At 40.4% G+C, this 13,488-nt stretch overlaps 1 protein-coding gene across 1 annotated transcript in view; it reads left to right on the forward strand.

Moving 5' to 3' along the window:
- The window catches only part of LOC126260390 (carboxypeptidase B-like), a 98,793-nt gene that overhangs the window by 21,606 nt on the left and 63,699 nt on the right, over positions 1-13,488 (forward strand). Inside the window, exon 3 of the mRNA XM_049957717.1 lies at positions 7,878-7,974. Coding sequence (XP_049813674.1) covers positions 7,878-7,974 — 97 coding nt within the window. The remainder of the gene's footprint in view (positions 1-7,877; positions 7,975-13,488) is intronic.

A 13,488-nucleotide genomic window follows, 5' to 3' on the forward strand; every position in this document is an offset into this window, starting at 1 on the left:
AATATCATTATGCGGGAATAATCCCTTTATTATTTTCGATTCGGGATATGCCAAGTATGATCCAGGATTTGGTATATTTACAATAACATATGGTCCGGTATAAATAAGATTCCATTTCTTTATGTTCTTCATCAGTTTCGAGGAATGGATGTGTCGCCTCAATAAAAAAATGGTTCAAATGGCTCTGAGCACTATGGGACTTAACATCTGTGGTCATCAGTCCCCTAGAACTTAGAACTACTTAAACCTAGCTAACGTAAGGACATCACACACATCCATGCCCGAGGCAGGATTCGAACCTGCGACCGTAGCAGCCGCGCGGTTCCGGACTGAGCGCCTAGAACCGTTAGACCACCGCGGCCGGCGCCTCAATAAAACCTTTTCTCCAAGATGAAACGTCTGAATCCGGTGCCATGGCACATGCTTCCGTAGAAGCCGGTTTAATGCCTCAGAATTTATGGCTTGATTCTTTACGAAACGACGGAAGAACGATGCATACCTAAAAATCCCTTCAGCTGTCTTTTATTCCGTGGTGATGAAAAATTTCGAATTGCACTTATCTTCTTCTCGGTAGGCAGGATACCTCTCGCAACTATCATATGTCCTAAGAACTTAATTTGTGGTAAAGCAAAATGAGACTTCTGTATGTTTACTGTAATTCTGGTTTTCTTGAAAACAGCAAAAATCCTTTGCAAAATTTACAAATGCTCTTCCCATGTTTTCGTGGCTATTAATAAGTCGTCAACAAACACAATTATACGACTACGCAATTCTGGTCCAAGAACATAATCCAACGCTGAAATAAATATTCCGGCACTAATATTAAGTCCGAACGGGACAACTCTAAATTGGTAACTTCTCCTGGCACAGATAAATGCGGTATATTTCCTAGATTCTTCATCCATTTGGACCTACCAGTACGAACTTCTCAAATCAACACTAGTTAAGTACGAAACATCCTGCAAATTTTGAATTAATTCATCTATATTTTCCGGATGAGTTCTTTCAGGTACTATTATTTGATTAATCTCTCTCGCATCCAGAACTAATCTTACGTTGCCTCCCGGTTTTGGGACGACTAAGAGCGGAGAACAATATGGACTAGTTGATAGCTCAATCCAGTTCCATTCTAACATTCTATTTATCTCCCTTTGAACAGATTGTTTTCAACGCCAGGGGATCGGATAGTGCGTGTAACAGTAAGTCTGATGTAGTTTCACTTGTAGGCGACAAATATACCCTTTAATAATTCCTGGTTTCTCATCAAAAATCTCTTCATATGCCTTTAACAAATAATGAAGCTGCTGCCTTTGTTCTCCGGTAAACTGATTTGATTCACTAGCTTTTATCATTGTTGTTTGTTTAAAGTCCTCCTGTTGTATCAAAGCCCTTGAAAGCTCCTTCCAACGACCGTTTGTAGTGTCAATTAATTGAATTATGGCACCGCGACAATATTTCTCATGCACCGTCTCCTTTCTATTTAAATCCAGTGATATCTCTTCTCCATTTAATCTAAATTCAACTATTCCTTCCAAAAAATCAACCTGACAATCGTACTCCTGCATACCCCCAATACCAATAATACAGTCCACTAATAACTTCTCGACTACAAGGAACGTGCATTTTATTGCTACATTTCCCATTTTCATCTCTAATTGTGTTTGTATTTTGACATTGGGAGAAAGTGCTCCAACAGCTCCGATGATTTTGCAGTTCTGTACTGGCAAAATTGGTACCTTCTTCTTCCTAATAATTCTCCGAAAAAGAGCGCCTGAGATGACATTGGCGGAAGCGGCGGTGTCCAATATCACATTCGTTGGAACTTCCTCTGTTTCAACAAATACTTCCGATACCGGAACACTCGATCTGTCATTACGACACGTTGTTAAATCCTTTGTTAACTCTTCAGTCAACAGCTCACCATCATTATATCATAACAATTGTAATTTTACTATTTCGCCCCTAACAGATCCCCTGACCGCTCCTCTGGGGCACGATGCGGTCATGTTTAGTTTGACTGATTGTTGGTCCGATTGGTATTTGTCTCTTCAGCTACTTCAGTGATTATCGGTTGTTGTGGTGAATTCTGTCTATGTTGTCTTGCTTGATTCGTGTAATTATTGTTGTTGTTCTGCTGGTGTTGGTAGAACTATTGGATTATATCGATTACAATTTCTATTTTTCCTAAAATAGCCCCTCGCTGCACCATTACTAAAGTTTCCATTATGGTAATGATTATTGTTTGCATTTTGTCCATTTCTAAGTCTCCTCGGAGAGTGTAGTTGGTTATGATTATTTTTACTTATACCATTACTGCCATTCACATTCAAGTTGCAGCTCCGATTCGCTTGTATTGCTCTTCTTTGATATGGCATTTCTCTTGACCTTTTATTGTCCTCCTCAATTATATCAATATGATCAGGTGTAGTCATAAATGAGTCTATATCCTTATCATTTCTATATAACAGCTGATTCCTTATACTGGTGGGTAGTCTGGACTTGAGTATCCTAAGTATATCCGGCAAAGGAATCGGTACATCCCAATACAAAGATTTATTAATGTATTTCTCAAAATATCTCTTTAGAGATCCTCTAGAAAATGGGAAAGGCTCAGGATATAATACTTCCTGCCTAAGTCTTTCTTGTATTCGAGCAGACCAATATTTTGTTAGAAAAGCCTGCTCAAATTCTTTATAACATTTACAAGAAGATGTTTGTTCGGATGCCCACGATGCTCCTGATCCTTGTATATATCCAGATACAAAACTAATCTTTTGCCATTCTGTCCAAGATCGTGGAAATAGACCTCTGAATCTTCGAGTAAACACTGCAAGATGAACATTCTTTTTGTCAGGGTTAAAGATTTGAAATTGTCTCTGTTTAATCATCTTTTCTTCAACGGTACTACGATTCCACAAATCATCCTGTTCGTACTCTTCCCTGTGGCTATACGTTATATCGAATCTAACTTGTGACGTTCCAGTTCTGTCTACATCGGATCTTGACGTGGACGGAATGTCACGCACAGATTGAGAATTTTGTTTCCTACTTCTCGCTGTTTCTAAATCCACCTGCGAGAGATTTTCTTTCCAACGCGAGAATTCTTCGCCAAGTTGTTCACTAACTTCCTTTAACCCTTTATTGAAAAAATTCTCTTCGGAACCCTCTGAAATTGACTGTAAAGCTACTTTCACAGTTTCTTCTATCGTTTCCGAAGGAAAACTTTGCCGCTCTAATGTCATTTCTGAAAACCTACCCGCAAGTACATTCATTCTATGTTCCACTGTCGTCTGTTTTCCCTTCACTTCGTCAAACTGCTTCTTTAGATTATCTTGTGATTCTATAATTTCTGGTATCACAGCTACGGAACACTGTGTGTCCTCTTGAGCTTATATTACTTGAGGAAACAGTTCTACTTGTTTCTGCATTGTGTCAATTTTGACAGATACATATTCGGTTAGTTCCGCTTTTAATTTACTATTGTTTTCTTGGCATTCTTGGCGAACCTGCTCAATTTGAGCAATAAGATTCTGTTCGGTCCTTTTTGCCTGTTCTTTTATTTCCTGTGTCTGGGTATTTAATCTCTGATCTAATTCGGTAAGGGTTGTTCTTAATTGATTTTGTAATTCTATTTGATTTTCGGCTAATTGATTTTGGAGTTCATTTTGTATAACGGATAAGTCTCGTTTTACCTCCGCTTAGCCTTCTGCAAAACCTCGCTGTACAACGGACAAGTCTCGTTTTACTTCAGACTGTATAATGGATAAGTCTCGTTTTACTTCCGCTTGGTATTCTGCAAAATTTCGTTTAATTTCTACTTGAGCCTTCGTAAGTTTTGACACATCTTCGGCTAATAGAGACAACTGTTGCATAATAACAACTAATGGGTTAACAACAATCTGATCAGCTGTTGTATGAATGTTTTCTGAACCAGCGGGATTATTTATATTGCTACCGCTAGAGACAACAGTCTCAGAATTGCTATCCGTGGCCTCTGCTTCTGCGCAAACAGCTGAAGGCTGTTGCACGTCTTGTTGTTGATTCAATGACATTTTAAATGCCGCTCTAGTCAATACCATTAAATAACTGTCAATATCAGGTTATAGTCACTAAATACAGTTTCAAATTTACTGTCGTAGACACACTTAACTTTCAAATTACTTCACAGATGGTATGAAGTTCAATGTCCAGATACGAAAATCATACAATATACAGTTCTACAATCTAACTTCTATCTGGAACAAAGTTCTTTCTAAATTAATTTCAAACTATTTTAACTACAAAATGTAAAAATTGGAATTATCTGGCCTTGTTCTGCAGTATAGGTCTTGTCCAATAGTTGAAAGCGTTCCTTGGTATCAGCAATCTTTTACTATGGCCACTGAATCTCTCTTCAGATTAGTTACCTCTCGTTCTAGTTGGTTTCCATGAAACAAAAAATACATATATTATATAAGAATCCAAGAGAGTCCTGTCACGGTCGCCACTGTAATTTTTCCTCCTATCTATGTAATTATGTGGTTATGTAGTTCTCAATTCGTTCGAGCAATCAATCATTCGTAATAGGAAACACAGTCATAACTCAGTCACTCAAAATGATTCAGAAATTTTACTTGTTAGAATGAAATCTGGCGATGATTCTTCTTCTCTGCAGGGTCGTGCTTTGTGGCAGTCTGCTAATCTGTACAAATAAAATGCCTCGTATTTTGGGGAGCATTGTTTAATCAGTCGGGAAACCTCAGATCAAGCGGATATTTGGCTTTGATGAAGCTTAACATTCCAAAGAAGTAATGGAGCTCTTGGATTATTAAATGCAGGTTCGTATCCAGTCTTTCGGAAGTTCCCTTCTGATTAACAACTACGCAATATATCGATGAACATAATTAATTCTCAAATGTCAAATAATGTAAATTGTTATACACCTTTTGTATGAAGGAGCAATATATATATATATTTCCCTTTTAATCGTACAATTTCGTATCAGTTATCTTTTGTCATAAATCTCAATATTCAGATTACAATTCTTCAAACAATGCTCAGGCTAATCGGCGCGAAGTCAATCTCGGAAGCTTTTTCTAGCAACCACCAGAGAGAATATTACAAAGAATAATTTTGCGCTCATGGCATAGCTATTGTATGAAACTACTTTGCGCATGGATTCTGCGAGTATGAAGATAGAAAATTAGTAAACGTCATTCAAGGGTAGAATTGTATCAGAATAATTCATCGAATATAAAGAGATATTACAGTTGGTAGGAGATGTTCTGAGACATCGAGGGATCACCAATTTAGTATTTGGGGGCAGCGTGGAGGGTAAAAATCGTAGAGGGAGACCAAGAGATGAATACACTAAGCAGATTCAGGATGTAGGCTGCAGTAGGTACTGGGAGATGAAGAAGCTTGCACAGGATAGAGTAGCATGGAGAGCTGCATCAAACCAGTCTCAGGACTGAAGACCACAACAACAACAACAACAACAACAACAACATATTTATTCGTTTCCAATATGCAGAGGTGCAAATTTACCCTACTTCTATACGTAAAACACGCACGTAAAATCCAGTGTGACGCGGAAACGTAGTTTGTAAAGTGACGTAGCACGAAGAAATATTGCAGTAAAGTGTTTCCATTACCATCAAAAGGGTTCTGGGAACCCATGTTGCAGAACTGAATCACAAGCAAAATTTTTGCTCCCGTAAAATTAGTTTTGCGTTACTTCAGTTTCACGTAAGTAAACTATCAAAATTTCACTGACCCATAAAGTTCTTTTCATATGAGTGACGTGCCCTGCTGTGGTAGGCAAGAGAAGGAACCCCGAAGAAAAATACTCCTGTCGGAGCACAAAAAAGGCGAATATGCTCCTGTTTAAAAGACTCTGACTGGAAAATCATTCTACCTTTCTCAGCATCCCCAATATTTTTACAAGCGGGCATATTCGCGCTTTCTATGCTGAGAGCCAAGGAGACACTGGCAGTGGGATGGAGACGGAAAAGTAATAAATGGTGGAATATAGTAGACAGGGTTGTGGTATAGAAAAAGAGAAGGAGATAATGACATTGAGACGCAAAATAAGGGACACAGTGGCAGTGGAACATAGTTGACAGTGACAGAATAGTGCTAGGAAAAGAGTGAAGGACGCAGTGCCGGAGGGAGAGGAATAAAGAGACAGAGGAAGTGGAAGTGGGTGCGAACCAGTGATAATGAGAAACAGTCTATGACAATGACAACGAGGAAGAGAGAGATAATAACAGTGAGAAGAGACAGCAGCAGTGGGTAGGAATGAATGAGTAGTAGCAACAAAAGAGAGCAAGAGGGAGAGAGCTACAGTGGGAGGGGACAACAATAGTAGGACGTAACGAAGGAGACGTGTATGTGAGACGGGAGACAGTGACAGAGAGACGCAAAGAAATAATGGCAATGAATTGGGCTGAATGAGTGAGTGAGAATGGGCATCTGGGAGTGGATGTGTATGAGCGACTTTTAGCCATGGACTAGAGTGTGTGTGTGTGTGTGTGTGTGTGTGTGTGTGAGCGGCTTACTATTAGGGGAGCTAGTTCCGTACAAGGCTGCACTTGAGATCAATATCTTCAGAAAAGTCTACGAAACTCTTAAATTTGCACATGGTGTGAACGTATGTGTCTTTTTCAGCTTTCAACTTTCCTCGTTGTAGTAATTCTACGGGTTACGTCCTCTCTACGTCTGCTATCATCACCTATTTTTCTGCTCAAGTAGCGAAACTCATCTACTACTTCTGGTGTCAGAGTTTCTTAATCTAATTCCCTCAACATCACCAGATTTAAGTCGACTACATTCTATTGGCCTTTATTTAGATCTTCCTCTACACCGCTTCTCTGCAGCCGCTATCAAGTGCAAGGCAGAGGTACTTCCCATTGTACTACATATCAGAGCTTCCTCCGGCTTCATTTACGTGTATCGTGCGGAAATGAATGTTTAAATGCCTTTAGGCGGTCACAAATGAATGTAACATTGTCCTTTCGATCCATATGGGAGAAATAGATAGAATTCATTCCGTTCAGCTGGAATTATAATATATGAGACAGGATGATATGACTGTTACGAACATTACATGGAATATACAGTACAACTTACTGTATTAGATACTGTATTATATTATCATAGCCACAACGTACTTAATGCAGATCATACACATATTCCAAGTTTCAAAATTTTTGCACTAATCTGGACAATGATTTGAGCGCAAAAATCTTGTTGTATCTTTAAGTATACTTTGCTTCTCACCTTTACAAATGCTGCTTTAACATGATGATTGAGTGACGTAGCAAATTAAATAATTTGACACGACTTATGGACTACTAAACTGACAACATTGCTAGCCGTAATTCCACAAACTTAGCTATGTTCATGTTTCGAGAGAACAGTAATGTCATTGGCAGTTAGATTCAGCTGCTTTTTAGCATCCCATGATGCAGGCCTATTCTTTTTCCGGAGGCTCGTGTCTCGGTTGTCGACATATTTTCACCAGAAAAAGCAGTTCTGTCCCTGATGAGCAGAATGTGCATCGATGACAGTCATTAAACTGAAATTCTGTTTGTGGAGTCTTGTGGAGCGAGACCAGGTAACACAGTTGAGGCCGTCTTCCTTTCAGGAGAATGACTCCCCAAAGCTCTGAGTAGAATTTCAAGATTCGCAAAGATTGGGCGTAGGATTTTTTAGCTACAATTTTTTGCTTGGACTTGGGACGTTTGTGACAATATGGCTGTATGTAAAATCGTTAATTAAGAGCAATGGCTTTTCTGTATTGTTATCGTAGGTATTAAATTAAATTAAATTATTATCTTTGTACTTGTATCAAACCATTTCTACTCTTTGAATAATACCTCAATGTCGCTTTGCAGGGTCTTCGAAAAGGAACGACAATGGGCGCAGACAAGAGCAGTCTCCAGAAACCCCGAGTCTCGCATATCGTTCACCGAGTACGTTCGGTACGATGAGGTACGTTGCCACAAGGCGAAAGTGCAAATTCAGAACCATAACATTTCACAGAGGTTGGTCATTACATTATCTTACGTAAGTTAAATACACTCCCAGAAAGGGAGGAAGAAACGAAAGGAAATTTTACGCGCTGATGTTATTTAGTGATTAAGAAGTTAAGTCAAATTTACAAACAATTTGGCAGAATGAAACAACTTGTCAGCATGACGTTGCACCCCATCTGCATGTGTGACTCTGATTTGATTGGGAAAGCTGTCGTGAAGCCGTTGTATCCCCTCCTACGACATCTGTAACTGGTCTTAAATATCCTAAATACTGGCGCTGTGACGGGGTTGATGTCCGATATGGTCCCACACATTATATTGGAGACAGATCTGGGGATCTAGCTGGCCACAATAGTACCTCAACATCAGCGAGACCGTTCATAGAGAGACGTGCCAAGTGTGTACGATCCTAGTCCTATTGAAAAATGGCATCTCGATTCTGTCGCATGTGGTGTGACACAAGAGGACATGTGAAGTACGTGGCGTACCGTTGTGCCGCCATGATTCCGTCAATCACAACATGCCTTTGCATGAAACCATACCAAATGGTTCCCTATAACATGTCGCCAGGTATAACACCACTATGCCTCTCCAAAACACTGGAACAATGGAACCTCTCCCAGGTCGCTGCCATAATCTTCGACGATTGTCATCCGTATAGTACAGAACGGCATTTCATCACTGAACTCAATACGACGCTATTCATTAGCAGCCCATGCTTCCCAGTCACTTCTCCACTCCAAACGCAGCCGTTTGTGTTTTGTTAACGGCAACCTGCTTGTGGGACTGTAATTCCCAAGTCCGGCTGCAGCCATTATTTGTTCTTGGTAGGCAGGAACTGACGTGAAGGAGTTATTATGTGCTTGGCGCACAATACGGCGATATCACACTGTGGTGGTCAAAAACGTTCCACCGAAATGTTGACCTCGAGTTTGCTTGTCCTTACTTTCCCACGTAGTCAAGCACAGTGTCACGTCCCGTAAATCTGGATACTGCATGATTCGACTATCTGGCCAATTGGAGAACCACAATAAGGCGTCTTTCAAACTCTGTCAAGTGCTGATAACGCTATCGCAGACGAGTACTCAGCATCTTTGTGTCATTCACAGCGATCACTCAAAATCCGACGCTGTCTATGCCCCTTTTATCCTACGAGGCCTAGTAACAACACTAAACATGAGCAATACTAATGCACTCTGGTGGCCACAGTCACTTGTCACAGAGAATTGCAGCTCTGATCATTTACATACACACGAAGGTGGGTGCGTGTATGAAGTTACGATGACATCCGACCATGTCTTCTGTGTGCTTCTTTTGTTTTTGTCAGTACAGATGTGTGTGTGTGTGTGTGTGTGTGTGTGTGTGTGTCTGGTGTGGTGTGGTAGGGGGGGATGTGATACAGTCTAATTTTGTCAAAAGCTTGTAATTTTTGAGTTTGTTTTGTTTACTTTCAGCCTCTAAGCTCTAGCGAACAGTGAATGTATTTGAGTTGCAATGGGCGCTTTGTAAGGAAAACATTGTGCTTGTGCAGTACCGTACAGTAGGGATAGTGGCTATTTGAATTGCAAGCAAGATTTCGGTGTCTTTCATTGCTCTCATCGACGCAAGCTATTTGTGAGTGAAAGCGATTCTTAAAGGAACGATGGCAGCTTCGGAAAATCGAGGGCAACATTATCACTACATTCGATGGAAGTACGAATGAAGGATTCTAATTTTCAAATTTCAGTGAATTAAAAACATCCGCTGTGTACGGGACGTGATAGGGCAGGGTTGAAAATGTGTGCCCGACCGGAATTCGAACTCGGGAGCTCCTGCTTACTAGGCAGGCGCTCTAATCCCTAAGCCACCGAGGACACAGGACCTCAGATGTTAAGTCCCATGGTGCTTAGAGCCATTTCACCATTTGAATTTTGATTCTTGTCAGTGTTGTCCTCTCGTTTGTTTGGAGCTACATATTTGATATTCCAGATTATCCATCAAATGTCCGTTTCTGAACTACGGCTCCAATGCCAGTGTCTGGAAATATAACCGCGGGACTGACATTTTCTAACTGATCTAATACAGCCTTTACTGATGTACTATCTTGATGCCCAACGTGGAGTCAATACATCCCACTACACTGCTGGGATGAAAACTGTAGCATCACGAAGACAACAAACGTAATGTCATCTACATTCTGTGCGTAAGTAGACAATACACAACCGGTTTCTTATTCAGACACTTCATTTGAACGTCGTTTGTTTGTCAGAGGATCGTGTTACGCTTCGTGTAAGAAGGAGAAATTTCTGTTTTTAAGTGCCGGAATCCAACAGTGGCAGCAACATGGTCAATCGAAACGGTGCTTTGTCGTTCGCGATGCTGTTGCTCACATCGTTCGGGATCCCACGACTGTCAGGTGAATATTGAATCGATTGGTTCAGGAGGGCCTTAGTCGACGCCATGCAGGGTCTGAACGGCCCCACGCAACTAGTGCCTGAAAGACAAGACATAGCTTTCGCTCTGCCGTGCAGGATGTTACAGTCAAGTCATGTACATGGAACCAGCAAATAGGTTGGCTTCCAACAAGGATTTCCTGAACTTGACTCGACTATAGGTGTGTATTAGTAGTAAAGAACAAAGGTATTAAACCTTCATGCATGATGCGGCCTTATTTCAGGTATCTGAGTGCTTATCAAATCTCCTAATATATGTGTGGTACCATGATATAATTGTGTATGTGTATTCAACGGCATATGTGGATACCGTCCACGAAGTTTATTGTGAACACAGTTAATGGCACAGAAGTAATAAATTTGAAAGTCATGCAATATGCGGCAGTTTTTCACACATCTCATTGTTAATGACGCCGTAGCTCCTGAACTGTGATAAGTTTATGGGTATTACCCCGACAGCGATTACTGCCTGACACTGAGAGATATACAGGGTGATTCAAAAAGAATACCACAATTTAAAAATGTGTATTTAATGAAAGAAACATAATATAACCTTCTGTTATACATAATTACAAAGAGTATTTAAAAAGGTTTTTTTTTCACTCAAAAACAAGTTCAGAGATGTTCAATACGGCCCCCTCCAGACACACGAGCAATATCAACCCGATACTCCAACTCGTTCCACACTCTCTGTAGCATATCAGGCGTAACAGTTTGGATAGCTGCTGTTATTTCTCGTTTCAAATCATCAATGGTGGCTGGGAGAGGTGGCCAAAACACCATATCCTGAACATACCCCCATAAGAAAAAATCGCAGGGGGTAAGTCAGGGCTTCTTGGAGGCTAGTGATGAAGTGCTCTGTCACGGGCTGCCTAGCGGCCGATCCATCGCCTCGGGTAGTTGACGTTCAGGTAGTTATGGACAGATAAGTGCCAATGTGGTGGCGCTCCATCCTGCTGAAATATGAATTGTTGTGCTTCTTGTTCGAGCTGAGGGAACAGCCAATTCTCTAACATCTCCAGATACTGTAGTCCAGTTACAGTAGCACCTTCGAAGAAAAAGGGACCAAAAACTTTATTGGCTGAAATGGCACAGAAAACGTTCACCTTAGGCGAGTCACGTTCATACTGTTTCCCGCGGATTCTCAGTGCCCCATATACAGACGTTGTGACGGTTGACTTTCCCGTTAGTGTGGAAAGTTGCTTCATCACTAAACACAATCTTTGAAACGAAAGATTCATCTGTTTCCATTTGAGCAAGGATAAAATCACAGAAATCGATTCTTTTAATCTTATCAGCTGCAGACAGTGCTTGAACCAATTTCAGACGATAAGGTTTCATAACTAACCTTTTTCGTAGGACTCTCCATACAGTTGATTGTGGAATTTGCAGCTCTCTGTTAGCTCTGCGAGTCGATTTTCCTGGGCTGCGAACAAATGCTTGCTGGATGCGTGCTACATTTTCATCACTCGTTCTCGGCCGTCCAGAACTTTTCCCTTTGCACAAACACCCATTCTCTGTAAACTGTTTATACCAACGTTTAATACACCACCTATCAGGAGGTTTAACACCATACTTCGTTCGAAATGCACGCTGAACAACTGTCGTCGATTCACTTCTGCCGTACTCAATAACACAAAAAGCTTTCTGTTGAGCGGTCGCCATCTTAGCATCAACTGACGCTGACGCCTAGTCAACAGCGCCTCAAGCGAACAAATGTACAACTAAATGAAACTTTATAGCTCCCTTAATCCGCCGACAGATAGTGCTTAGCTCTGCCTTTTGCCGTTGCAGAGTTTTAAATTCCCAAAGTTGTGGTATTCTTTTAGAGTCACCCTATATATATATATATATATATATATATATATATATATATATATATATATATATATATATATATGAATTATAGCACTGATGATAGCTGCAAGGTTACTTGACATCTAGATCTGCAATAAAAAAGACAGATGACATTATGACCAATCCGATGCTGCCTTCTTCCTGTCCTGGATTCCTGGATTACATCACGGTCGTCGGACACAATCATTCCCATGTAATCAAACATAATGAATATTCTGTTCCTTTCTACCTCTCTGGCATTTCCAGCGTGTCTTGTGCGAAAGAAACGCAGGCAAGGCATATAAAAGCTCTTTTTCATGTGAATATTATTTGGGAGTCTAAGGACACTATTCCATGCACTGTGCCCATTTCTAGTCTTCAGAGAAACAATCACTGCAGAATATGCATTCATTGTCTTCTTCTTCAGACTGCACACCCAAAGCATTGTCCCCAGTTAAATCTGAATTAGACTACGAATGACTGGAAAACTGTCTCCTGTATTTTCCTTTTCTTCTTATTGATTTCGCTACGGCTTTCATCTCTTTGAATTGTCTCAAACATTCCCTGTACGCATACGATGTTAGCTACTTAACCGACTCAGAACGTGCTGATATTACTAGATCAGATGGCTCCAGATGTGGCTTGCTGGTTTTAGGAGCTGGCCTGATGCCAACTGGAATCACATTTGCTCCGTTGTTTGTATCTTGTGTGTCAGATTCCCTGTGTATTGAAAAGTCATTTCTCTAAGTATACACCTGTTACTTGGAAAGAATCACGATTTCCAGAGACCGTTTTAGAGTATTTTACATTTTTACTGCTTTCAAGTATGCTTGTTACTGCTCTCAAGTATGCCGCTCCAAATAACCTCGTAATCGAAAGCGATGTTGCTACTTGACCTGGGTTATTTGCACACCAGATTTCTACTTCTTGAAGATAACATTTTTTTAAACAGTCCCGTGAATTCTACACATGAGGCTGTATTTTATGCGTGGAATGGGGTGATAACCAGATATTGTGGACATTGTTTTCTCTTGCTTTGTCCCTCACACAAATGTGATATGATACCCCTCAAGTATTAGCGCAACATCCATAAAGTTTGCAAAGTTTTCAGACCACTTAGTAAAAATAAGAGTCTGAATACATCTACTATGGTCGAAAGATAAAGACATTCTAACATGAGATACCCTATTCTAATACGCAAT

The sequence above is a fragment of the Schistocerca nitens genome, chromosome 5, assembly GCF_023898315.1.
Source record: "Schistocerca nitens isolate TAMUIC-IGC-003100 chromosome 5, iqSchNite1.1, whole genome shotgun sequence".
Classification (NCBI taxonomy): Eukaryota; Metazoa; Arthropoda; class Insecta; order Orthoptera; family Acrididae; genus Schistocerca; species Schistocerca nitens.